This window comes from Bos javanicus, chromosome 11 (genome assembly GCF_032452875.1).
Source record: "Bos javanicus breed banteng chromosome 11, ARS-OSU_banteng_1.0, whole genome shotgun sequence".
Taxonomy (NCBI): domain Eukaryota; kingdom Metazoa; phylum Chordata; class Mammalia; order Artiodactyla; family Bovidae; genus Bos; species Bos javanicus.
Window position 1 is genome coordinate 1,375,741 of NC_083878.1, and position 27,618 is coordinate 1,403,358.

The window sequence follows — 27,618 nt, forward strand, 5'->3', positions numbered from 1 at the left end:
TTACATACACCATGAAGATAAGAGGAGAAGGTGAAGATAAGGTGATAAGGTGAAGATAAGAGGAGAGTCCTGACTGTCAGGGGGAAAAGTAAAGTTAGATGCATATTATATCATTAAAAAAATCTGGGTAGATTAAAGATGAAAACAAACCATAGCACTATATGAACAGTGTATCAGAAGATATATTTAAAACTTTGGCCTAGGGAAGGGCTCTTAAAGTACAAAGACAAACATCTATGTAAGAGGGATAAATCTGACTTTCAAAATCGTGACAACTGCGTCAAAACCACCACAGCAGTTTAAAGATATGCAGTGGAATAAAAAAAACCTATGCTCACAAAAAGATGTGTCAAGAATATTCATAGAAGATTTATTCAGCCTAGCCCAAACTGTAAGAGTTCAGGTGCTAATTAATAAGTGGAAAAAAGTGTGGTTTGTTCAGACAACAGAATACTACTGGGCAAGATAAAGGATTACTGTTGACTGTAACATTATGCTGAGTAAAAATGGAATCAGACACAAAAGACCACATTCTGTATGATCCCATCCCATTCAAACTCAGGAACTAATTTATGGTGGGAACTGAAGTCACCCCTGGAAGTGGGGCTGGCGGGGTAGGGACTGGATGAGAAGGACCGTGAAGGAACTTTCTGGAGTGACAGTCATGCTCTTTATCTTGATATGGGTTTGGGTGACAGCTGCATCCTTGGTCAAAACTTAGCAAACGCACACTGGAGAGTTGTTGTATTATATGTAAATCTTATCTCAGAAGAAGACTGACAGAAAATTAGTGAACTCTAAATCATATGCATGTGGAACCATTTAGGGATAAAGTTGCCAATGACTATGATTTCCTTGGAAATGTATCACAAGGTACGATGAATGAATGGATGGACAGACACACAAATCAAGGAAGTAAAATGAGAAAGGCAGAATCTAGTTGGTGGGTGTTCTCTCTACATTTCTTTCAACTTTTCTGTATGTTTGAAAATCTTCATAATAAAATATTGAGAAAAGACTGGAGAAAACATATTTCCAACATATAAGAGACTTTTACCCAGAAAATACAAAGAGCTAATTATGCTTTTGAATTGTGGTGCTGGATAAGTCTCTTGAGAGTCCCTTGGACTGCAAAGAGATTCAAACTGGTTAATCCTAAAGGAAATCAACCTTGAATATTCACTGGAAGGACTGATGCTGAAGCTGAAGCTCCAATACTTTGGCCACCTGATGCGAAGAGCCAGCTCATTAGAAAAGACCCTGATGCTGGGAAAAATTGAAGGCCAAAGAAGAAGAGGGTGGCAGAGGATGAGGTGGTTAGATAGCATCAGTGGATATGAATTTGAGTAAACTCTGGGAAATGGTGGAGGACAGAGGAGCCTGGCATGCTGCAGCCCATGGGGTTGCAGAGAGTCCACACAACTTAGCCACTGAACAATTATTGATAGGAAAAATTAAAAACTCAACTAAAAATAAGCAAAGGCCATTAGAGAGAAAAAAGCAGATGCCAACTATGTATGGAAAGATCATCCTACACAGAAGTGGAAAATTCGAATTCGGCCAACACCCCCGGCTCCAGGCTGGTATCACCCTGCAAAGGCTTGGCACAACATTCATATGAAGTCGAACAGACAATACGGCAGCACGTGTGAGTCTGTTTCAGCCCATCACCCTGAAGCACCACCCAGCATCTCTCCTGCAGGCTGGCAAGGTATGGATCAAGCAGCACCAAAGATGCAGAGAGGCCACAGCAGGACACCAGGGAAAGAGACCTTATTCCTGTTCGCAGTGATTAGAATGAAGTGGAGTCACTATGGAAAAACCTGCGACCTCTGCTAAGTCAGAACCACGTACTGACAGTACAGCATTTATAGAAAAGCAAAACTGCTGAATAAGCACACACACGGACACGTGCGCGTGTGCTGTGGAGAAGAAGGGCTGGAAACACAGACTCCTGTCTTGGCAAGGAAGCAAGATTAAACAGGAGCCAGAACCACCACTTGATTTGAGATAAATGTGTGTGTGTATACATCTGTGAATCTGTTTCACAGGTTCGGGAGAGGAATGGACTAGGAGTTAGGGGTTGTGTATGTGTGTGTAGATGCAAACTGTTACATATAGAATGGATAAACAAAGTTCCTCCTGTATAGCACAGGGAGTTATACTCAACATCCTATGGTAAACTACTGGGCTTCTCGGGTGGTGCAAGCGGTAAAGAACCCAACTGACAACGCAGGAGACACAGGAGACTGGTTTGACCCCTGGGATGGGAAGGTCCCTGGAGAAGGGAATGGCAACCCACTCCAGTACTCTTGCCTGGGGAATCCCATGGACAGAGCAGCCCAGTGGGTTATAGTTCATAGGATAGCAGAGTCGCATACAACTGAAGTGACTTCAGTTGTGTGAAGTGTGTGAAGTTCAGTCGCACAAAACTTCAGTTGTGTGAAGTTGTGTGACGTGACTTCAGCATGCACATGTGATAAACTAAATGGAAAAGAACATCAAAAAGAACGTATGTGTATAACTGAGTCACAAAGTTAGCATAACACTAAATCAACTATAGTTCAATAAAAAACAAACTTTAGAAATGTACAGACACATGTACTGCTCACGTAATTAAAATGAAAAGTAGGAATCTATTACCTGCTTAAAACAAAGCTCACCCAGTCTTTTAACTTTCCCAGCACTTATTTCAGAGCAGAAGTGGCAAATTATGTAATCTATTTATAGCATTTATAGGAATTCATAGGATTTTATAAACTGTATCCCCAGAGGAGACCGTAATTTCTCTCTGGCATCCCTACACCAGCTCCCGCCTGCCATGCAGCACAGGGCTCCCCAGACTCCATGGCCCCTTTAGAAGACAGCAGTGATGAGTTCACCACAGATCCGGGCGTTTATTGATTTCTGGCTTCAAGCAGGTGGTATATAGATAAACTTAAGAGTCAAACAAGACTTCCATTTCTTGAATGTTCTTCAAACTACCAAGACAGGCTGAGACGGCAGGGTATCTGCTATAATCACTAATCAATATAGTTTAGACCTGTGACCTCATACTGCACAACCAGCCCAGGTGCTGAGTCATACCTGACTACGTGGGCAGAAAACTCTGCAGTTGCTCTCACCAGCCACTTCAAAACTTTAAAGAGTGGTTTGCTTTTAAGTATACGACACAGATTTGACTTCAAGCGACCATTCACAAAATCTGCATGTTGGTAATGCATTCAGTGAATGATAAGAGCAGAGTGTGGGTGTGTACCTATCCATGATTTCAGCGGCTTCTCCACCATTTTGTGAAATAAATCAAATAGCTCGCCAAAACTAGTTGAAAGTTTTATTTATATAAAATTCATTAAGAACATAAAAGATTGGGTTTCTTAAAAAAAAAATCTGCAATTATTTACAGCAGTATTGCACAAGTAAAGTGGCAATTACCCTGTCAAAATCCATCAGTGCAAAACACAAGCCAGGGAAATTGCGATACAAATGCTACATATGCTGGGTTCTAGGAAAAAAGTTACAGACGGATCAGTGCTATTTATAAACGAGTACCTGATGAGTTCTGATACAGTAACTAGCGGTCACAGAACCTGGACACACAAATTAAAGAGAGCTTCTAAGGTCTGAAATTCCCAAACCAAAGTAGTCAAGTTATTTAGCTGGGAGCTTGAGGGTGCTTCTTACATACGATGCCGTCTGGAGCAGGACAGGTGTTACCCCAGCTGGTTTAGCGACACGTGTGGTCAGGTCACTGCACACGTGCGTGCACAGACTGGACACACACAGGCACCAGGCTAAATCAGCAGGGATGACAAAGCCATCAACACAGAACCGCTAGAAGATCTTTCACGCTTTCACCTCTTTGCACCCAGGCCAGTGGGGTCCAGACCCTCGCTTGAAGGCTTTGGAGAAGCAGAAGAAGGCGTCACCCTGAAGACACAGGTGGATCAAATGCTGGGACCAAATGGTTCAAGGCTGGGGTGGGGGGCGCGGGCCTGTACAGTTAGTTCCTGAAGATACATAGTAGAGTCTGCACCTCAAAGCGTAGGAAGCCACAGAGCACGGTTGGGGGTGGGGGAATTCAACTAATCATCAGTTGCCAACAAAGGTTAGTAGTGTGAGGTGGCCCAGTAGTCACTTGGAAGCAGGGCAACTGGTCAACCCGGGCCTTCAGTCTGCCTGGTCTCTGCCTTCAACAGTCTCATGGCGGCACCTGCCTAAGTGGACATGTGAGTATTTCTAAACACTGAGCTGTCAGGGATAAATCTTCAATGGAAAAATCTTTCCCACTGCTAATAATAAGTATTTTGTTTTGTAAGATATGGCCTGAAGTTAACAGCACTTGTTTCTATGAGAAGCTAGCTGTTCAGGAATTAAAGAGTCACTGGAAAGTTCTAGAGGAGAATCTGAAAGCCTATCAGATTTCTGGTCTTTCATTATGCTGTCTAAACACAAACCTCATCATGAGGACAGCAAACCGTAAGAATTTAAACCCACTGGACTAGAAATACCAGGAACCAAAGCTGGGAGGGCCACCCTGGGGAGACCACGTAGCCTGCCGTGAGCTGACCAGTCACCACCTCAAGAGTTAAAGCAATTAACAGGACAGCAGGGGGCAGAGGGGAAAGGGAGGTCAACACTTTGCAGAATTTAAGACATTAAATAAGCCAGAAATAAATATACAACATTCCTACAAGTTACAGCATTATCAAACAGTAGGACACATTACATAGAAAAAGAATCGACAATATTTACAACCCTCAATTCTGAAAAAGTTCAGCAAAAACTGATTTTTTTTTTCTTTTAGTCATTTAGGCTGTACAAAATTTTACAAGAAAGGAACACATAATAATTGCACAGACATTTGGCTCAGTTGATAAGTAAAATACAACTTCCTAATCTAATAAATAGTCAAAATATATACAATATTAAGAAGGAGAAACAGGAGAAAATTGTAATCCGCTATGTACATTTTTTTTTAAACCAAGAAAAAAAAAATCTTCATCAATTCAGGTCTAGGGAGGGGCCCAGATAATTTGCAAATTCACTTATGAAGCTAATTTCACGTGTTTATTGCATTCCTGTGAAAAGTCACAGGACAGTTTCTACAAATGTCATATCAGACAAGTGATCAAGGCACAAAACCTGCATTAAGTTTCCAACAAGGGACCGAATTATTTTTGCTCTCTACAAAAAGTCAAAGGAAGGAAAAGTAAGACATCAAAGGTACACCCAGCCATGGGCATACCTTCTGCAGAGAGGAGGCATCATGATCAACAGACACGTACAGTACAGGGATGTCTAGTCACCTCTCAAGTCCCGGGGGCAACATCCTCGTTTTAGTACTTCTACAGTTCATAGATTCTCTCATTTCCTCATCAGCTGCTTCCACGGCCAGCCCAGGGGGCCTGGAGGCCCCCAAGCCCAAGGTAGACTTGCACGTGGGTGAGCAAGCGCTCGGCCCCCCAGGGCACTGGTGCTGAAGGAATAAAGTGCTCCAGTCCAAGAGACTGGCCCGTGAATACGGAGATCCTGGGGGGGAGCGGCCCAGAACCAAATACGTCTTTGGTGTGTGTGTGTGCAGCAGGCCCACGGACGCCAATTCCGTGGACCGCCTCAACCACTTGCATGGACTTGAGGATCCAGCGGACGGGTTCAAGACAAAGGGTCCAAGGAACACAAGCTGAGACTCAACACAGCTTTTAAAACAATTCAAGACCCCCAAAAAGCTACTTGGGGAAAAGAAAATGTTTAGAAGGAAGAATATTTGGAGTCAAATCTCTCTCTACCTAAGGAAAAAGTATACATGTAACATATATATATATATAAAACTATAAAGATACAAAAATGAATCAATTGCTCCAACCGATAAGAAGAAAACACTGGTCCTTGATGGGCCAAAAGCAAACGCTACAGCTGCTGTTGGCACTGTTGACTTGTTTGAAACATGTATGTCTTTTAAAAAGCTGTTTCGAGGTTTCAAAAACTTTAAGAGCGATGGGGTTCACAGAATTACCCCCACCTCCCTGCTTGCAATGCTCCCTCATCTGTCCGTCTTGGGTCTCCCCGGGAGTTTAACTGCCTTTGAAAATACCGACCAGCTCGTGAGCCTGCATTCTCTGCCCTCCTCCTGGCAGGTGTGAAGGAAGAGCACCCCCAACAGAAGTGGCTGCAGGAAGTGGGGGGCCTGACAAAAATCCAGCAGTCCCAGGAGGTGGACGACTGACACAGATACCCCTGTGTCTGATGGTATTCTTTATGAGAACTGCTGAGAGCAGAATGAAGCCTTTACTTCAAAGAGCGGTTAGCCAAGAGCCATAGAAGGCCAGAGGAACTCTGAGTTGGATGAAAAGCCAGGATGCCCAGAAAACAGCTGCTTAAAGCCCTGCCACAGCCTCTGCCAATTCCCACGAGGGCTCGAGTGTGGCCCCCTGTAGCTGAACCTGGCCACAGGCGGGCATGCTAGTCACCTGGGGCCTTAGGCCGAGAGCCCACACTGTGCTACAGGAGAGCCACAGCAAACCTGGTATTATGAATGCCCCAAACCTCTGCAGAACACGTCTGAACAACAAGGCTATCAAAGCAAGTGAGAACTGCCAGCGAGCACTCCCCAGTGGGTAAAGTACCAAGAGACAGACAGACCCGTGTCAGATACAGACTCGGGCTCAGACCCAACTGCCTTTTACCATGAAACAGTCACTGGACCAAATGTGTTCATCAGTGCCCTGACAGGCTGGGAGAGCATCACCAAAGGATGTAAGCAACACACACACACACACACACAGTAAAATTTTCCCACAGATGCAACTGAATTTTAAAGAGGTAAGTAGGTATTTACACAATGGGAGTGGCATGTCAATACAGGCTGACAAAGGACCTCTCTCTGCCCCTTTTACCAGTTCCATTTCATAAAAACTTTTTTGGTATTAATAATAGTGATTAAAAAAACAAAATGTCGAAGAGGCAATGGCAGGGAAGGAGGGGTCATGTCATACCTCTCCCGTTTAAAAATGCTGTACAGTGACCTCTAAAAATAAACTAAGGCAGCTTTATAAATGAGCTGGCTCAGTTTCCACTGCAGAGTTTATATAATCCTCTGAGAGTAGGCAAAAGGTTCTTAAAATTTTAGTACAAAAATCACTCATGAGTTGGTTAAAAAGTTTCCATTTCCTTTTTGAAAAACCTGCTCTTATCAAAGGTGGGAAAAAACACACACACACACTGCATGTAAACACCATTCTTGCATAAAATCTTACTCCAGAGAACCATGATTTGTACATTGTTTTTTAAAAAAAGAGAATCCCTCCCTCATTTACATTCACATCAAGCTTCCGTTGGAAAATCGGCCACGTGGTGATGAACAGACAAAGGTCAGGTCCACGTGCAGCGTGGTGTCCTCCGGGGACGTGCCGGCTGGCTCTCTGCCCACCCTTCCAGCAAAGGACTGCCGCACAGCGAGGGCACGGAAGCGCCGCGACCCCGGGCGCTGGGCTGGTCGGTCTGAAACGAGCGGAACGTCTGCACCGCCGTCACTGCATCCTCCACACCAGACGCACGATGTAGCGCAAGACGCGCAAGAGGACCATTTGCGGGTGGCCCTCAACTGCCTGGTGACGCACGAAGACCTGCAACGAGAAGACAGAAGCTGCTTACTGCCCAGCCCTCACGTGTTTCAGGCGGGACTGGGGGTGGGGAGGAGGACACCCGTACGCAAGGGAACAGTCATCCTGCTGGGACCTCTGAGAAGGGCACCAGCTCACCCAAGTGCCAGTTCTTCCCAGAGCTGTCACCCCCTAAGGAGCAGGGGCACTGAGGGATGCTCTTTATAAAGTGACCGAAAGGCTGTCTGGAGACTCCAAGAGGACCCCTGAATCCGCTTCTCCCTCTAAAAACCACAGAATTCTGGGGTACCTCCCTGGTGGTCCAGCGGCTAAGGCTCTGTGCTTCGAAGGCAAAGAGCAGAGGTTTGATCCCCTATCAGGGAACAAGGATCCCGACTGCTGCGGTCAAAGACAAAACAGCAACAACAAACAGAAACCGCACATTCTTTCCACAGGTGACGTCACATCTGCCCAGAGCTGCCTGGACCAGGGAACGCAGCACCCACTGGCAAAGGAGCCACCCAGCGCAGGGCGAGAGCAAATCAGCCGAGATGGCGCGGCCAGGCCCTCTCGCCCCACGTTTTGTAAACAACGGCTGTGCAGCAGCTGAGACCATTCACAGCACTGGGCACATGCGGCACGAGGTGCCCGCTTGGTCACGGGCTGCTGGGCGCGGCACGCCTGTGTGCGCTTCGCTGTGAAAGCCCTGGCTGCTGCTGCACCAGGGCTACACTGGAGCGGCACCGTGATGTTATGTGAGGGTACGTTTTGGCTATGTTACGGTTATGATGCGGCTGCTGCGCCAGCCAAGAGAGAAGAAATGTGTCTGCGGTTCCTGAGGCTCCCCGCGTCTCCTTCCAGCCCCTGAGCTCGGGCCTTGCCTGCCCCGGGTTCAGCGAACAGCACACAGTGTGGACAACAAGACAACTCGCGCCAAGAACAGGATGACGAGTGCTACACCCACCACCTCCGCACAGGTGCTGAGAAATGTCACCCCACGCTGGGGTCCCGTGAAGAGAGGCACGGGTAAAGCAAACAGGAACTCGGGGGATGCAAGTAACTAAGTTACTGACATTCAAATAGGTTTCAGGCTCCCTGAAGGCTGAGTTTCGGTGTGATCTGCCCCAAGAAGCTAAACAAACTGAAGCGCTGATGTGCCACCCTGCCTCTGGTGCGAGGCAGCTCTTCTGAGTGCATGCTGTCAGCCTGGCACAGTGGTCAGGGTCAGCAAACAGGCGGACTTGCCCTCCAGCCCTCACCCCAGAGTGGCGGGCAGAGTGTGACGAAAAATAGAACAGGTCTATTTGCCGGTGACCCCCACAGGTTTAGGACAAGCTGAGATACTGCTCAGAAGGAAACTGCCAGGCTATTGAAAGTCTCAGGGTCCCCATGTCTTCCAGAGCACGCCCACCTTCGGGTCTAATCCATTTTGCAGGTAAGTGCAGGGTGTAAAGGCTTCCCTGATTGGTGGCTCATCGGTAAATAATCTACCTGCCAATGCAGGAGATGCAGGTTCGATCCCTGGGTTGGGAAAATCCCCTGGAGGAGGGAATGGCAACCCACTCCAGTATCCTGGCCTGGAAAATCCCATGGACAGAGAAGCCTGGCGGGCTATAGTCCCTAGGGTCGCAACGAGTCAGACACGACTGAGCAACCGAACAAGAAGAAGAAGAAGCAGGGTGCACACCCAGACCAGCCAAAGCCGGTAACAGACGACCCGCTTCCAGTCAGGAGCTGTTTCTCTGCTCAGGTCTGAACGCTGAACGCAACACCCCGGGCCCGCTCCCTGTTCTGTCTGAAGCTCTCCATCAACCCCTCTCCTCACTCTGGGGGGCTGGTCTCTTCCGATGCAGAATTATGGGACCACTGGCCAGGGGCAGGCTGAAGACGGGCGTCCCCTCCCAGACCTAAGTGCCGCCTGCAGATGCCAGCTGCGAGCAGGGCTCCCTCCGGGCCACTGTTTACACAGCCCTCTGGGGTGTGCTGGACGGGATGGAATTGTGATAAGGCCTGAGCACTTCCCTTGCTCCTTCCAGAACCAGACTGGAGGAAATAGGCTTTATGTAAGCGATTCCTGTAGAGGCGTTCCGTAACCACAGTCTGCGATTTTTATCTGCTCGACACACAAGATTGCTTTGTTTTGATTTAACTTTCTAAATTACTTTGCTTCTTTGGGGTGAGAATAATTTAGGGGAAGGTTAATTTTAGTTGAGACTAATATTAACAGGTTGAAAGACGCTTATTCAAAATAAAACCACGATTTACTAAAATGAAGAAAGTGTACATGGGGGTGGGCTAAGCCATTGCTTCAAGATGGGGAAAGCTGTCTTAAAGCCATCTGGCTGTCCCCGGTGGCCTTCAGGTGGACCAGAGAATGGAGTCAAGATGACCCCATGAGGGGACCAGGTCACACAGTAGGGATGGACCCTGCTGACTCTTGGCCAATTTTATATTCCAGAAATAGAAGTATCTAAGAGGAGGAATGGAGAAGGCAATGGCACCCCACTCCAGTACTCTTGCCTGGAAAATCCCATGGACGGAGGAGCCTGGTGGGCTGCAGTCCATGGGGTCGCTAGGAGTCAGACACGACTGAGTGACTTCACTTTCACTTCTCACTTTCATGCACTGGAGAAGGAAATGGCAACCCACTCCAGTGTTCTTGCCTGGAGAACCCCAGGGACGGGGGAGCCTGGTGGGCTACCGTCTATGGGGTCGCACAGAGTTGGACACGACTGAAGCGACTTAGCAGCAGCAGCAAGAGGAGGAAACCTTCCACGCACACTATGAGGACAACAGGTGCAAAAGAATTTTTTATTAACAGTTTTGCTTTCGTCTCGCATGAAATGAATATGCAGTGGAGATGCAAAGACGTACAAGGGTGGCAGGGGAACACAGGAAAAATTTGGCGAAAGGGACACCCAGCCCCTGACCAATGAGGAGATGCTGCCAGGCCTGGGTGAGCGAAGACTGGGCACACCTGGCCCCTCAGATGGCAAGCGGGACAGCCCGGCACACGCCATCAAGCCAGCAAACAACCGATTCTGGACACCATTCAACGGAGGAAGCCATTACTGCTGATTCCGAGAGCTGTGCCAGCCCAGAAAGCCCTTGACAGCTGGCCCAGCCAGCCAGAGCTGCTGCTGGCTCAGCGTGGACAGCTCACACCTCACAGACAGCTGTGAGGTTGGGCAGCTCCCCTTGGGCGGACACGCTGCCCTCTGACACCGGCAGAGGGCACAGAGGCTGTCTCGCCAGTGGGAGTCACCAACACACACTGTCTGCAGCGCAGCGAGCGAGAGGCTTGGGCTTCTAGCCTCCAGGACTGTGAAAGAAAGCTGTTTCTGCTGTTTAAGGCCCCCTGCCTGTGCTCCAGCCACCCTAGCAACTAATATACCCATGCATGCTCAACCATCGCTCCTAAGCCTTTGCCCGAAGTGAAAACCAGCGCTTCCTGGCTCAAGAACTGCATAATGCTGCTCTAGTCTACACCATAAAAACACTTTAAAAAGATACATTACAATGGTACATTTGGAGGAAAAGAGATTAAAACACTAAACACGCTCCTAGGTTCAAATCCTTTCTGTCTCTGCTCACCCACACAGGCACACAAAGTGCAGTGCGCCATCCCACTGGGACTTCTGTCTCCGTGGTCTAGATCCAGGTCCCCCTCACGGTCCTTGCTCCTCTCTGGCCAAGGGGCTCTGGCAGCCCTCACACGGGCCCGCATCACAGGACACCTGACTGCAAAGCCTGTCTCCATGCAGGAGGTCTCGCAGGCAGTCCTGAGTCACAGGGCGCCTGCGGCACTGCCATCATGGGAACAGCCGCAGAGAAAGCCTGGGCCCCAACCCAGAAGCCAGGCACAGGCACGTGCAAGCTCCCGCCTTACAGACTGCAGAGCATCCACGCGTGCCAGTGAAACCAAGGCCAGCGCCAGGACAGAGTCAAGATGCGGATGCCCTTCCTGTCCAAAGAGCAGATGTGACAATGCGCTGAAGCCCTGTTTTGCTGTGACAGAACACAGCACCGGCCACCACCGGGGTTTTAGCTCTGGGACCACCCACCACGGGTCAGGGAATTTTAATTCCATCTGCAGGCCAAACATGCCCAAACATGCTCTCTTGCCTGGGAAGCAGGTGTGCAGGATGCAACACAGGTCTGGAGAGACCTCCCTGGTCATCCAGTGGCTAAGACTTGTGCTCCCAAGGCAGGGGGCCCTGGATCGATCCCTGTTCAGGGAACTAGATCCCACATGCCAAGACCCTGCATGCTGCCACAAAGACCAAAGATCCCACGTGCCACAACTAAGACCCCAGCACAAAAATTTTTTTTTTAAGGGAATTTATTTTTAAAAAAAAAAGGTGGGGGGAACTTCCCTAGTGGTACAATGAATAGGAATCCGCCTGCCAACACAGGGTACACGGGGTCGATCCCTGACCGGGAAGATCCCACCTGCCATGGAGCCCTGATCCCATGGGCCACAGCCACGAAACCTGCGCTCTAGAGTCTGCGAGCTGCAACTATGATGCTTCGTGCTGCGAATACTGAAGCCTGTGCATCCAGAGTCTGTGTCCCAACAAGAGAAGCCACTACAATGAGAAGCCAGGCACCGTAACTGGAGAACAGCCCCCACTCACCACCGCACGAAAATGTCTGCTCAGCAACAAAACACAGCTCAGATACAAATAAATAAATACTTTTTTAAGAAAAAGTATTTTAAAATACTCTCCCAGCCTGCCCTGGAGAACTGGTCAGGCTGACCGCGGCACACCCACAGAGGGCAGCTGATTCCGCTTTCCTATCCTGCAGGCGGAGAGGAGCCCAGACCCTGCGAAGCCCACAGGACACACCAGGCCTCCTGACTTCGTGCACCCGAGCCTGGGGACTCAAAGTATCTCCCACTGTCACCGCTCAATGGAACCACGACCCCTGAGCCAGCGTGGCTCTCTTGTATCTCACAGACCGAGCCTCCAGATCAGGAAACACCAGGTGACCTGACTGCTTGCCTTGAGTTCCAGCACCGCGCAGGACACATTCAACAATCTGGGCTCCACAGGCAGGGCCAGACCTCACTGGGCCTGATGACTCAGTAAGTACCAGCCACAGGTTCACTCAGCATCATCACTCAAGGGGGCTTACCATCAAAACCACAGAGACGCGCAAAGCGCCTAAAAATAAAGGGTGAGTAAGACCATAAACATGATTAAGAGACTGAAAAAAAAAAAAAAAGGAAAAAAAGACTTTCCCAGGGAACTAGGACTGAGATTTGGTGCCACAGAACCACGGTTTAGTTAGGAGTTTTCTGGCAGTCAAGGTAACAAAACTCAGCACGATACCAAACTCTTGGAGACAAACCAAAAAGCAAGGTATACCAGAACTCTGAGACTCTGAGTGATTTAACTTGTTCAAAAGCTTGCTTCTTAAGAGAATTTCAACATGAATGCCTAAGATGTCCCAAACTTTCTTTTTTTTTAAACACAGATTTATCTCTAAGTGGGAACATGTTACAGGAGACTGAATTCTAGACTCTGAGACCAGGAAGGACTCTTACAAAGAGAGAACCTCTGCTCCAGTTTGGGCAAATGAGGATGGAGTGTCTGCCTGGATGTTCGGTGTTTGCTCTGCATCTTCCGAAACAAGGCTGAACATCGTCACCATCACAGGGGACGGGATGAGGCAAGGGGCAGAGCAGCCCCACTGCTGGATGGAAGACCACCTCTACCCACTCATAACCCATCAGTCCAAACGTTCTTTTAAACGACCAGCCAGTGAGACTACAGGTCAGAGAGGAACAGGGCCCGTGTATGACGACTCGACGTGGAGCTTGCTAAGAAGACTCGGTCTCTCTCCACTTTAAGACCGAGAACTAGAGTCAAGGGGCAACTCAGCTGGGATTCCAGCATGAGCGCCACGTCCACTGCTGTTCTCAGCTGTCAGACCGATGCTGCCCCAAGACCAAGTTCACTTTCTATCTGTCACCAAGGCAACAGGGGCATTTGCATAGCTAGTGCCTAACAGGCTTTGTTGTCAACACAGCTGTGGAAAGAGCGCCAGGGGATCCCCTTGGCCGGATGTGGTGCCCCCCCCACAGCCTCCCAGCACCAGGAGTGAGATTTCCCACAGCACTGCACCCAGCTCCCACTAGCGGGACAAGGGATGCCCAAACATCGCAGAAAGACCGTATCGTCATGAATCCCACCTTCTGACTGTCAATATATCACCTCAAAGCATCTATTACAGGTGATGCTTTTGGTAGGGCAAATAGCCACTTCCTCAACTTGTTGGTTTCCAGGCCCCATGCTGGCTGAAATGAACCCTGGCCCATGACCTTCGCGGGGTATCGCTGTGCCAACCACAGAGAAGCCAGAGATGGCAATGACCACTCCAGCACAAGACACCACTTGATGAAACACTCGATTCAGAGCGAGCACACGTGGTGGTGAAAGGCCCATACTCCAAAAAATGCTAATGAGACATAAACACTTTAACCACAGCCCAAACCCCTCTGCTTTGGCTCAGCCGGGAGAAGTCGAGCGGAGGATGACGTGATAGGCTGATTATTTCTGTACGTCTGCAGGAGGGCTGAGCCTCCAGGGCATCACCATTTCCTCCTCAAGAAATTAAAAAAACCCCAGTTAGCCCTCTCTGAAGTCCCCCTCCAGGCACCTGCATCTCCAAATGGTTATGTGCTGACGGCCTCTGGTCCCCCAAGGGCCAGGCAACCGTGCAGGTGTGCCCACCTGCCACAGCACGACGGCGCCCTCGTGGGTGATGAGAGCGAGCCCATATCCAGCTTGGTGCCCACCCAGGCATGCACCCACACATCAGCGCCTCAACCCTGGCTCACAGCTGTGTGACCCAGATAGACACAGCACGTCCGGGGTCCCCCCACCCAGGTCCAACCCCCCAACATTTCCTTTAACAAACTGGGTACTTATCAGACAGGTGAACAAAGTTACTAGCTTCTCTCCTTCTACAAAGATCAATGGAGAAAAGTCAATTATGATTCACGGTGAGAGAAAACAGCCCTGGTGGAAGACAGCATTTTCTAGATCCATCTCTCCATGCTTTAGATTTAATTGTCACTACACATCCCGAAGAGACTGACTGAATACGGGGCTCCTGAAGGTGAAGGGATGGAGTCGGGGATCAAGGTCCCTGCACTTGTCCATGAACTGTCTCTTCCTACGAGATCACACTTCACCCTCCATAAGAAAGCCCTTGTCCAAAAAACCTGCAATCCACAGCTGCTGTCTTGATGGAAATAATCTGAACCCCATGCTCTCGGAGAAGGCATGTGTGCAAGGCTCTAAAATCCACAACTGCCTCATTCAACTCCAAGGAAGACACTCACCAAGCCTGAAGACTGTATCACACATAAATGGTAGACATCAATTTAAGTATCCTAATCATAGCTGTTTGTGCTACAAAAACTGTCACTCTATCAACGTGTGAGTCAAGTGAGAAGCACCGTCTCGTGAGATACCACAGGTCTAGTTTCAATGTTTAAGATGCAGATTTTTCATTATTCTTTTTCTCAGACAGTAGTATAGAGCATTTTATTTTGTTTGACTCCAACATTCGATTAACGAAGGCCTCAAAAGAGGACCGTCTGAGAACATGCCTCTCTGAGTGTATGTGTGGTTTACCCTATTACCAAACAAGTTGCAATTCTGACCTCTCCCTGTCCACTATCTGCAGTAGATAGGAGAATATCACTTCTAAAAATAAGGATCGAACATCAGGTTTGTGTCTTACAGATGACCCTTGAACAAGATGGCTTTGAACTGTGCAGGTCCACTTACACATGGATTTTTTTCAATATGATACCTAGTTTTCATTTTGTTAATCTTTAAATTAGCTAAGTGTGGGGGGAAAGTCTGTGTTCAGTTAGAGATTACGCTATGCAGAACCAGGTGAGTCCTGATGCCATCCAAACTGCTTCAGCTTCCTGCCCTTGGGTGAGTCACTTTCCAGTTTCTCTGTCTTGAGGCAGAGATGGTAGTGATGGATTTCTGTCTGCGTGGAGGGTCGTGCCCCAAGTCCCTCTGATGTTTAGGGGTCAACTAACATGAAAATGCTAATGTGTTGACACCAGTTTTCCTGTTGCTCCCCTCAAAACCAGCCTCTAAGCCCCCTTTTCTTCTTCACTTCATTTAGTTCAGGGATACGCTTTCCTCTATATAGTTCAGTCAATTCATGCCTGCACACGCCCAAGACCAAAAGTAGGAGGCAGACAGCCCGAACAAAAGACACACTGTTTCCTGAGATCAAACAACGCAAGGGTTTCATCCACTTCTGGCCCGTCTAGAGAGCCTGTCCGATGGGCATCAGGTGTAGCTGTCCACTGCAGGGCCCTACCAGGACATTCCCAGGTCACAGCCTACCTGAGTACAGAGTGACTTAGGCTGGGCAACCTGATGCCTAGGAAAGAAGATGAACGTCCCAGTCTGGGTACTGGGAAGGGCAGGCACGCAGGTTAGAGAAAGGGGGGACCTAGTCACCCCAAGAGCACATGTTTTTACATTCTGAAGGGTCTAACACCCCCGTCACAGCCATGGACTACAACCCGAGCCAAGCCTGAGAATCCCACCCAAGCGGACACCATTCTCGAGAGCCGTCGTGAGTACAAAGCATCCCATGCCTGCAAGGGACCAGAGTCCATGCTTGCCGACACTCCCTCCAGCAGAGGATCTTGGACTTGCACTCACGCAATTTCTGAATTGTGGACGAAGCTAGAGGCAATAAAGAACAACAGGAAAGCGGGCCGCCTGGGTGGAGGCCCCCACCCTCAGGGAAGAGGCAGCAGCGAGCAGGGCCACTGAAGCACACAGAGGTGCTGCTGCCCCCGGGCTTCCTGCCAGCTCCTCGCCCTCTTCAGAAAGCCCCAGAGAGATGTGGCTTCCCTGCAGGTCCGCTGACAGCCCTGGCTGCCCAGTGTTCCAAAAGAGCCCTCTCTTCCCTCCTCGGGGTCCCAGAGAGGAGGACACGGGGAGCCGTGGAGCCAGGACACTGTGGGGCTGCAGGTCATCCACCAGCAAATCCCAAAGGAATCCCAGAGCTCCATTACCTCTTGAGCCCCTTAGGTTCTGTCCCACTACAAGCCTGCATGTGACTGGGGTGCCGAGGCACTCTAGTGCCTAATTATGGTGTGGAGACACGCCGGAGGCTGCCACTAGCCAAATCTGCCACTAACCAATTTGAGCATCAAATTAAAGTGAGTCACTTTAGCCGTGTCCAACTCTTTGCAACCCCATGGACTGTAGCCCACCAGGCTCCTCTATGAGAACTCTCCAGGCAAGAATACTGGAGCGGACTGCCTCGCCCCCCTCCACGGGATCTCCCGCCCAGGGATGGAACCCGAGTCTTCGGCACCTCCTGCATCGGCAGGCGTTTTCTTTACCCACTTAGCCACCTGGGGAGCCTGCGAGACGTGTAATAACCTGTTGGACTGATCAGGGACCCAGGAACTCATTATGATAAATGAAGTAAACACAGGGGAAATACACTCATGAGATAACCACACTTTCCTTCCGTCATGAATGGGAAAGTACTGATGTGTGGTGGAGGACACCACCTCTGACCAGGGGCTCCGGAATGAGACGGATGGACACCCTGTGCCTCCTGATACAGTGCACGCAGGAGGACTCGACGTCACACTGCTGGGCAACTGGCAGGGTCCGCATGCAGCCCACAGATGACACAGCTCTGTCATGCTGTTCACTTCCCGCCGTGCTCGCTACACTGTGGTTACTGGTTACATAAGAGAATATGCTTATTCATAGGAAGGACACGCTGATGAATTTAAGAATAAAGGAGTATTGTGCCTGCAACTTCTCTAATAGTTCAGAAAATAGTCTGCACACAGGTAGGTGTGAGAAAAGTGAAAGCCACTCAGTTGTGTCAAGACTCTTTGTGACCCTCTGAGCTACAGCCCACCAGGCTCCTCTGTCCATGGGATTCTCCAGGCAAGAATACTGGAGTGGGTTGCCATTCCCTTCTCCAGGGGATCTTTCCAACCCAGAGACTGAACCTGTGTCTCCTGCATTGCAGCAGATTCTTTACCATCTGAGCCACCAGGGAAGCCCAAGGTATAAGGGAGGAGGATGTTAAAATACATGTGGCAGAGTTAGCAGCAGGGACTTGGGTGGCAGATAGTTAACAGCAGGGACTTGGGTGGCAGATACAAGAGGGGTCTCCGTACCATTTTGCAACTTTGGTGTAAAACTCTGCAATTATTTCAAAACCAAAAGTTACAAAAACACAGCATGCATGGAGCAATAAAGCTCCCATCAAGTAGGGTGACAGGTCCCCCTGCCCGGGCAGGGTGGTTTGGGGAGATGACATTGAGTCCCGGAAGAGAAGGGGACATTCACCTGGGCTTTGAGCTCACCTGGGCCTCTCTCACCTCCTGCTTCAGGGATTCAGCCTCCACAGCTTTGGCCCACAGGCTGCCCCCCGCCCTCCTCAAGGGCACTGCGAAACGGGAACGCAGCCTGTCAGGCTTTGCAAGGCTCATGGCAACAAAAGACCAACACTTCACAAAAGGTACTGTAGCCAGATTAAGTAGCTGAGGACACCAAATATTTAAAAGGCCATGACCCACCATAAAGCGGCTAAGCAGCTACGGACTCTGCCCGCCAAGAAGTGACACGTCCCGGGGACAGAGAGACAGTGCCTAACTTGAAGGCAAAACTCCTCCCATTTCCTGCTGAGATCTCCACCCCCAGCCCCCCCACCCCCCACCACCGTATTCAACAATGGCCCATCTGCGTGACTGCAGACAATGGACTGCTGGGAATCTGACAAGTTTCAAGACAGGCGACCGCAGGCCTGGGGTCACTGGGTCACCACTCCGAGTTTCAGTCTGCCACTTTGAACTGGCTATTTATAAGATCTGGAGAATATGCTTCATTTTAGAAAAATCATGTTTTAAGTTACAGTCTGTCCCCTACTCTTCCCCCAATATTTCAGCCTTCATAGAAACCTAGTCTTTTAAATGATTAGCAAGTGCATTTTTGCATTGGTTCTTTTTTTAAAAAAGAGATGCCAAGTAAGGTTTACACTTACAAAATATTGCAGGATATGGCAATGAAACTAACTTCTTATTTTTACCCAAAACACTGAGAAAACATTTGAAAAAAAAAAACAAAACATGAACACCATCTACACTAAACCGTGCAGTTACACCGGGCAGGGGAGACAGAGCGGGAAGCACGAAGCGTTAGAGGCTGCTTTGCCTTCTTCAGTGGAGAGGCAGGTAATGACACGGCCAGACGGCCTGCGTCTCCTCTGCACACCGTCCAGGACTGGCCACCACCTCGACCGCCTACCTGTCGGGTGGCTGTGCCCCAACCCCACCACGTTAGCCCTTCTCACCACTGACCACTCAGGGCCACCACGGAGATGCATCAACCAGACACATCTGAGAAGGCTCAGGGAAACCTTTGTAGAGCCACTGATATTTCATAAGGGCTTCCCTGGTGGCTCAAACGGTAAAGAATCCACCTGCAATGCAGGAGACCCGGGTTCAATCCCAAGACTGGGAAGTTCCCCTGGAGAAGGGAATGGCAACCGACTCCATGTAAGTTTAAAGAGAAACTTTGGCAAAATCTCCTTAAACCCATATGGCTCTATGGTCAAAGGCTCTCAGTCAGCTCCCAAGAGGATGGAGTTGACGCCTGCTCTCTGTGTCCTGAACTTCCTGGACTCTGAAGGCACCAGGGCCCAACAGCCTCACCTCTCCCGGGGAGCCCCACCCAAGCTAGACCCGAGTCCCAAGGCTATCCACTGCCCCGAAAGATGGGGGAGGTAGGGCCAGTGTGCTGCTCAGTCACAGCCTTGCTCACCCTGTTCGGCTGCCACGGCCATTGGAAGTCACCTCCTCCTGCTGGATCTGTGACACGCATCCGAATCACGGTGGATGCATTCAGCCTACCCCCTGGGAGGGACACATGTCCTTCCCGGCTCAGCACCAGGACCAACATCCCAGATACCCTGGGGCCCTGCTTCTGATCACTCCCCAAGTCCAGCGGGAAAGCCAAGTCCACACACACAGACAGTAACCCCAAAATTCCACCAGAGAAACAAGGCAGAGGCCTGGGGGAACACTAACTTCTGTGGCCAATTACACAAGAGTCCACCTTGCAAAGAGGAGCATCACTGCAGAGCGAGGCTGAGAGGGGGTTTACGTTCTGTGAACGGGCTCCCACCAGGCTGCGGGGCGTTCTGCCAGCTAGATGCAGCGTCGTAAGGAATTCTGAAGCCTGTTCATCCATGTGGCATCTTGCATCTAATGGCAGACTCATACACAGCACGTTTCCCATCAAACACACATATACACACCCAACAGAAGGTATGAAGAGGAGCCAGTGAGAGTATTCTCAAAGTCCTCAACTCCTGGATGGAGATTCTATACTGGAGAAATAAAAAACTTGTAACTGGAAAACATCTCCGTGTATGTTTACAAAAGCTAAGAAAGCATCATATATAACAGGAAAATAAGAAAGATTGAAAGTAATTGTACAGGGACCATCCATTTACTTAGCAATAGCTAGCTACAAAAAAGACTAAGATTTAAAACAGGACAAAACATCGGGGTGTCCAAAGCATAAATTCCCTCCAGAAGAAACAAAAAAAGAATCTTTAAAAGGGGTTTATATGAAACCATAATATCTGGGGAAAAAGGAGTCAGATGAGAAGTAACACAGAAAGAATGATATTAAATTTTATTTTGTAGAAAATAATTAAGTGCTTCCTTTTGGGTAAATCAACACAAACATCTTCATACACGGGAAACAGAAAAGACGGGGTTCTGCCACTGCTTAGTCACTAAACCGTTTCCTACTCTTTGTGACCCCATGGACTGTAGCCCACCAGGCTAGTCTGTCTGCTGGAATTTTCAGGCAGGAATACTAGAGTGGGTTGCCATTTCCTACTCCAGGGGATCTTCTGGAACCAGGGATCAAACCCAGGTCTCCTGCATGGGCAGGCGGGTTTATTACCACTGAGCCACCAGAAGCCCAGAAAAAAGGTAAGCAAGCCGAAATTACATTCTCTCATGCGTGTGTTGGTGAACCCCTACAAGAAGTGGTCACACATGTTCCTAGGAGCCTAACTCCCTGAGTTGAAGCCTACACAGTTTAATAGTCTTCCATGAGAATAAGGTGTCCAAAACAGTAACATACATTGCCACTGAGCAAAACCAACACATGGGGTGTGCAGCCCAAGATCCAAGGCTGATTTTTTTTTTTTCTTTTAAACCAACAGCACACCTCAAAAAATTCCAGCGCTATCAATTTGAGGTATAAAAAACTTTATACCCCAAATCATAGGCTAAATACTGGCCTCTTGATACATTTCAATAAATGGAACACTGAGAAGGGCAGTGGGGGCTGAAGGACAGAAAGGCGCTCCTGCTCTGACTCACTGCCTGAGACTTGTACCCCGCCCCCCCGCCCCCCGCACTCATCTTCTTGACTGCATCCCACAGCACGTGGGATCTCAGTTCCCTGATCAGGGATCGAACCCACATCCCCTGCATTGGAAGCACAGAGACTCAACCACGGAACCATCAGGAAAGTCCAAGACTCCTACTTTAAAGCTGGCATCATTCCCGTTGGCTGCATAAAGATGGAAATTTAGAAATTTCTTTACCTCTGACCCAAACTGCTTCAAAGAAGGACAGAAACACCCACTCTGGCTTGAAGACTACGTTAATATTTTTGTGGAAGTATTTCAAATATATAAATAACTTCCTTTTCTTCAAACATGGAGGGTTTAAGGTTTGTGCTCCTCCAATCCCCCTTGGCTCATACTGTATTTTGTCTAATCCCTACCACTTAAGTTCAGCCATAAAAGAAATGGAAAATAGGAATGCAGAAAGAAGAGTAGGTCACACCTAGGTAATACTGCTCATTTCCAGAATAGCACAGAATCAAAAAAGGAGGTAAAGAAAACATCATTTACCCTTCTTGGGTAATATGCATTAAACTCGTCTCCGATACGCCGTAGCTCTTGGGCAATCCATATCTCTGGGCGTGTATCTGCAGGTACAGCCTGAGACTGCCTCATGGAAGCTGCATGAAAACAGACAGAACAAAAATCACATTGTTTCCATGGATCATTCAGTAAGTCCCAAGGTCAGTTTCCAGAAGTCAGCCCATCTTACACATGGGATGTTCCCAGATGTCAAGAACTACAATCACACATTCAAGATTACAGTGGCAGGCTCTGCTATGTAACCTCTGGTTCATGAATAAGGGATACTGGAGATTCAGAAGTGCCAAATTTAAATATACCGCAGCCAATGAATGACACACCTCTATTTCGTGAAGGCAGAGACAAGCAGAAATGGTACAATCAATTCTGCCCAGGAAACACCCTTGACATGTGCTGCAGCTGCTCTTTAGTCACTAAGCCATGTCTGACTCTTTGAGACCCCATGGACTGAAGCCCACCAGGCTCCTCTGTCTACGGGATTTCTCAGGCAAGAATACTGGAGTGGGCTGCCATGTCCTTCCCCAGGGGAACCCTCCTGACCCAGAGACTGAACCTATGTCTCGGCACTGGCAGATGGATTCTTTCCCACCTGAGAAGCCACTTACCCTTGAAACATACAAGAACATAAGTTAGGCTGTCCAGACAATAACTATATTTTGATCAGAAGGTGAGGTGAAATTCCTAGGAAAATGTCAAAACGACACCGAGGATTATGAGATGAAACGGCTGTCCCACTCAAAGGGAAGTCAGAAAAAACCTGAGAAATGAATGAGCTGGTTTCCATGGAAGACGGCGAAACACAGCCAGTCCACACCAGCACCACTGCGGGGCCAAATGAAAGTGTAATTGCATGTTTTGTCTCGATATTAATGCAGCTAACAAAGATGGCCTCAAGTGTGCAAACATCACACGAGGAGAGGAAATGCTCTGGGGGTAAGAGCAAAAGCCCTTCTGAAAGGAGAAAGAGGAGGGAGGTCCGCCCTTTCATTAAGCTGTCATTCCCAAACACACCCAGTACATTCAGCTGCTGGCTGATGAGCCCACTGCAAAGCCAAAATATGGAGCACACAAAAACGTGATTTGTCCAGAGATCCCCAGGAGCATCAGGGAGATGGTATCCTCCAAGGATTACGAGGAAAAGCACTTGCCACACTCGGAGGAGTACAGCGGGGTGACACAGGTAACAGGCAGAGAGGAGATTCTTGGATTTCAACTGCTGTCCGCACGCGGCTTATGCTAACTTCCTGTTACAAAGAGCATGCTGCAATGGCAATTAAGACACATGTGCTCCACTTTAACCACAGGGAAATATTTAAACACCTATGATAATCAGATTCTGCCATAACATGAATACAGCTTCCTGTTTCGTGTTTTTGTTAAAAAAATTTTTTTTCTTGTATGCCGTATCTGGAGTTCTATTTATCATCACAAATAAAAGTGCTGTGGGTTCTTAGCTCTGTAAGATCACTTAAAAGTAAATTTTTTGAGTTTTTACCATGTCTTCTTAATTTCTTGCCCCAACTTCTCTGTCCCCCAGCCCTCACCCAGGGGGAACGGAGGACCCCAAAAGGCTGAAAGCAGCAGGGTGCCCGCGCACATGCACAAGAACACTTGTGGATCCTCTCCAGGATTATCCGTGCTGGGAATGAGCCAGAGGGGAGACTCCCCAAGGACCCTGCATAAAGAATACCAACACTGATGTCAGGGAAGCATTACTGTCTTTTTATATTATCAGTGATCATGAGCTTTGCCCCTGAACTTAGAAGCTGCTGTTACCAAGTTAACTGACTCTGGAGGGAAAGGAAAGCCTCCCTTCTGTGCATCTGTACCTGTGGGACCATCTCAGGGAGGCACGGACACACCTGAGCAAAGCAGCACCCAGGATGCCAGGTGGCTGCTCAGAGCCACCACCACCGGCCTCTCCCGATTCCAGAGCCCCGCTCATTTCTCACTAGACTGGGCTCTCTCTCAGAGAGTAAATCTGCCTCCAACCCTAGAGTCAGAAATGAAGACAGTGCCAATTATCCAAAGAGTCTGTGAAATCTAGACTGCGTGTTTTCCAAAGATGAGAGACTGGTAAAAAAACTGCTGGCAAGTTACCCGAAGTTTAGCAACTTAAGACACTCACTACTTTACCCAACAAATATGAATGCCCATGAGCTAGACACTACTCAGGAGATGGTTTGGGTACAGCAACCAGAGAGGACCCAGCTCTGCTCCCATGAGCTTACATTCCTGTGGATTATAGGCTAAATTTCAACTAAATGCTAAACTTCTTCTGGACAATGATACTCCTACTTTATATTCTTGTAACACAAAATATATGTTCGCTCCTTGGAAAAAACACTATGACAAAACTATACAGCATATTAAAAAGCAGAGACACCACTTTGCCAACAAAGGTCCTTATAATCAAAGCTGTGGTTTTTCCAGTAGCTACATATGGATGTAGCTGAGCACCAAAGAATTGATGCTTTAATTATGGCGCTAGAGAAGACTCTTGAGTGTCCCCTGGACAGCAAGGAGATCAAACCAGTCAATACTAAAGGATATCAACCCTGAATATTCATTGGAAGGACTGTTGCTGAAGCTCCCACACTTTGGCCACCTGATGCAAAGAGCCAACTCACTGGGAAAATACCTCATGCTGGTGAAGACTGAAGGCAGGAGAAGGGGATGACAGAGGATGACATGGTTGGATGGCATCACTGACTCAATGGACATGAGTTTGAGCAAACTCCAGAAGACAGTGAAGGACAGGGAAGCCTGGAGTGGGGTCACAAAGTCAGAAACGACTGAGCAACTGAACAACACAAAACAGAGGAAGAAGGTCTCTTGGTAGATTTCCCCTATGCAGTAGATGAAATCTATTGAATTCTACCAATATTTAAAACCCTCACTGACGTGTGTGATTAAGGACATTCTATCTGACTCATGTGAGGTCTGGAGGCTGGAAGCACCACGGGAGTATGTCCAGTAAAATGAGCACCCAGTAACTGCATCAACCCAGCACCTGGAACTTTGGGGACCAGATGCGACTTACTCGTCTTAGAGATAAACGTCTTGCTATTTATGGGGTAAGGAAATAAGCAGATGTTTCTTCTACGGAAAGAAGAGTTCCATAATGAACTGTCAGCATCAATAAACACACAGAAACATATCTACCAGGTCTGGCCAGGAGATTCAGGTGGGTTGTGTCTATGGGTGGCCCCTGAGGCCACATTCTTACATGAGCTCCTGGAACAGACGGTCCACAGACCAGACCTTGAGAAACACTGAGCAGAGCGGGAAGAAGGCAGGGATCAGTCCTGGGGCCCAGACCTGTGTCTGCAGAGAACACTAAGGAGCTGGAAGTTCTGATTAACCTTAGATAATGGCCAGGTTAGACTAGGCTTAGCACCTACTAACTGATAGTAACAGATCGGTAAGAGAGCTAGCCACCATTCTTGTTGTTCTTTAGCTGCACAGTTGTGTCCAACTCTTTGTGACCCCATGGACTGTAGCCCACCGGCTCTCTTTCCATGGGAGGAGCAAGAATACTGAAGTGGGTTGCCATTTCCTTCTCTTACGGGACCTTCCCAACCCAGGGATCAAACCCTTGTCTCATGTATTGATGGGCGGATTCTTTACCACTGAGCCGGCAGGGAAGTCCAGCCACTGTTCTTAGGAGTATTTTTTAAGTTTCTATAGAACAGTGACATACAATATACATTAACTTTTACAAAGGAGACTGATCTGTCTGGGCTACTCTATCACCATTTGGGGCAGTTTTTTTGAGAAGTAAATACTTTTCTCATTGCTTGAATTTATAAACCTAAAATGTTTAATGACCAACATGCATCCTGCAATAAAGACTAGCCAATGTGTATACAGAGTATTAGTTTTCAAGTAAGATTGTAAGGCAAAAATTCTATTTATTTTCAGAAGCATCCTATTCCTGTATTTTAAAAAGGTAGTGTTAATCTATAGTACGATGGACTTTTCCACCTAAGTTTCACAGATTATTTCTTAAGTGACAAGCATCTCCTTTTCGGGGAGGATGGGGAGCCTTTCCTAAGCTTCACCACTAGCTTCATGTCCGTCTGTCTGCCATATGTGGTCTCATGTCACATGAGAACCTAGCAAGACAGAGGGTGGGGTCTGGCTGCCCTGAGCGTCAGCTTATCAGTCCCAGGGCAGCACTGGTTGGAGCCAGAACAAAGGTTTTTTATTTCCTTTATCGTCAGTTTGTGGAATTCTTCTCCACAGTGACCAGAGCATTGACCACTGCAGTGAGGAAGGGATCCACGGCTCCGTCTTCTGAAGGTGAGCCTGGAGCTGGTGGCATTAAAGGGCAGGGGATACTTAAAAAAAAAAAACCCTCAATCCTACAATCCTTTCTAGATACTTTATCTGCCTGCTCCCATCCACATATACTCCACTTATCAAAAAGATAACTTACATTAATATCTCTATAAGAAAGAGAAACATCATTATGCCATCTGCAATGTGCTGCTGCTCCTGCTGCTAAGTCGCTTCAGTCGTGTCCGACTCTGTGTGACCCCATAGACGGCAGCCCACCAGGCTCCTCCATCCATGGGATTTTCCAGGCAAGAGTACTGGAGTGGGTTGCCATTTCCTTCTCCAGTGCATGAAAGTGAAAAGTGAAAGTGAAGTCGCTCAGTCGTGCCCAACTCTTAGCGACCCTGTGGACTGAAGCCCACCAGGCTCCTCCGTCCATGGGATTTTCTAGCCATAAATGTTACCTGGGCTTCCCTTGTGGCTCAGCTGGTAAAGAATCCACCTGCAATGCAGGAGACCTGGGTTCTACCCCTGGGTTGGGAAAATCCCCTGGAGAAGGGAAAGGCTACCTACCCACTCCAGTATTCTGGCCTGGAGGGTGGCAAAGAGTCAGACACAACTGAGCAACGTTCATTTTTACTAGCAAAATGTGTGTCTCTACTGCAAACAAAAGCCCTTATTACTATGTGAAAAGATCACATTTTTAAGTAAGGCAATTTTACATACACATAAAAACTTCTTCAAAGGGGAAATAACAGTGATGAGGTGTATTCTCACCCACAGAAAATGCAGCTTCAGCATTTAAGAATGCATTTCATACATAAAGGTGGGAACTAAAACAGGAGAGGGGAGGGAAGACAAAGAGGCACAACCAAACAGGAACTGCTCTTAGTGTAAAACTGTTTTCCGTTGCTCAGTTGTGTCTGACTCTTTGCGACCCCATGGACTGTCGCCCGGCAGGCTCCTCTGTCCATAGGATTCTCCAGGCAAGCACACTGGGGTGGGTTGCCATTTCCTTCTCCAGAGGATCTTCCCAACCCAGGCACAGTACCTGCATTGACAGGTGGATTCTTTACCCACGGAGCCACCAGGGAAGCCCAATGCAAAGTTACTACTGTCCAAAAGCTGTAGCCAGAAGTCCACACAAGGCCGGCTCTGAGCCCACAGTGTCTTCCTGAGCTTGGGAACTTGCTGGGAGCCCAGATTCCTACCCAAAGCCACTCATCCCAACTTGTAAGGCAGGACTTTCCTGGTGGTCCAGTGGGTAAGAGTCCGCCGGCCGGTGCAGGGGACATGGGTTCAACCCCTGGTCCAGGAACGAGGATCCCTCAAGCTACAGGGCACCTACTGATGCCCATGCATCACACTTCTGAGCCTGGCCACCCTAGAGCCTGTGCTGTACAGAGGCAGCCACCACACTAAGCCTGTGCGCACCACAACCAGAGAAAGCCTGCACACAGCGACGGAGACCCAGTTCAGCACCCCCGCAGAGGCTCAGCGTGCGACTGCGTCAGAGGAGGGCGGTCCAGCAGTGAGACATGCTCATTAGAGCTCATCGAACCTCCTGCAGACAATTTTATGAAATCTAGCACTTACCGGTAACCTGATTTCCTATAGTTAAAAAAAAACAAACCCACAAGGTGTATGATTAATCTATTTTTCTCTCCCAGTGTAGAGGTAGGTAGGAAGGGGGACCTTTTTCAACACCACAGAACTCTCGAGTTACTGAAAGATG

General features: G+C 48.4%; 1 protein-coding gene across 15 annotated transcripts in view; it reads right to left on the reverse strand.

Annotated features, from left to right (window-relative positions):
- Window positions 1-3,320: 3,320 nt before the first annotated feature.
- BCL2L11 (BCL2 like 11) overlaps window positions 3,321-27,618 on the reverse strand; it is a 50,605-nt gene continuing 26,307 nt past the window's right edge. For 7 of the 15 annotated variants that reach the window (XM_061431451.1, XM_061431445.1, XM_061431441.1 and 4 more), the window contains 3 exons: window positions 21,570-21,679; window positions 19,947-20,018; window positions 3,321-7,625 (listed from right to left, as the gene is read on the reverse strand). In XM_061431451.1, the coding sequence (XP_061287435.1) occupies window positions 7,530-7,625; window positions 19,947-20,018; window positions 21,570-21,679 (278 nt within the window). In that variant the 3' untranslated portion in view covers window positions 3,321-7,529. The remainder of the gene's footprint in view (window positions 7,626-19,946; window positions 20,019-21,569; window positions 21,680-27,618) is intronic. The other 8 variants (XM_061431446.1, XM_061431443.1, XM_061431439.1 and 5 more) reach the window with 3 other exon arrangements.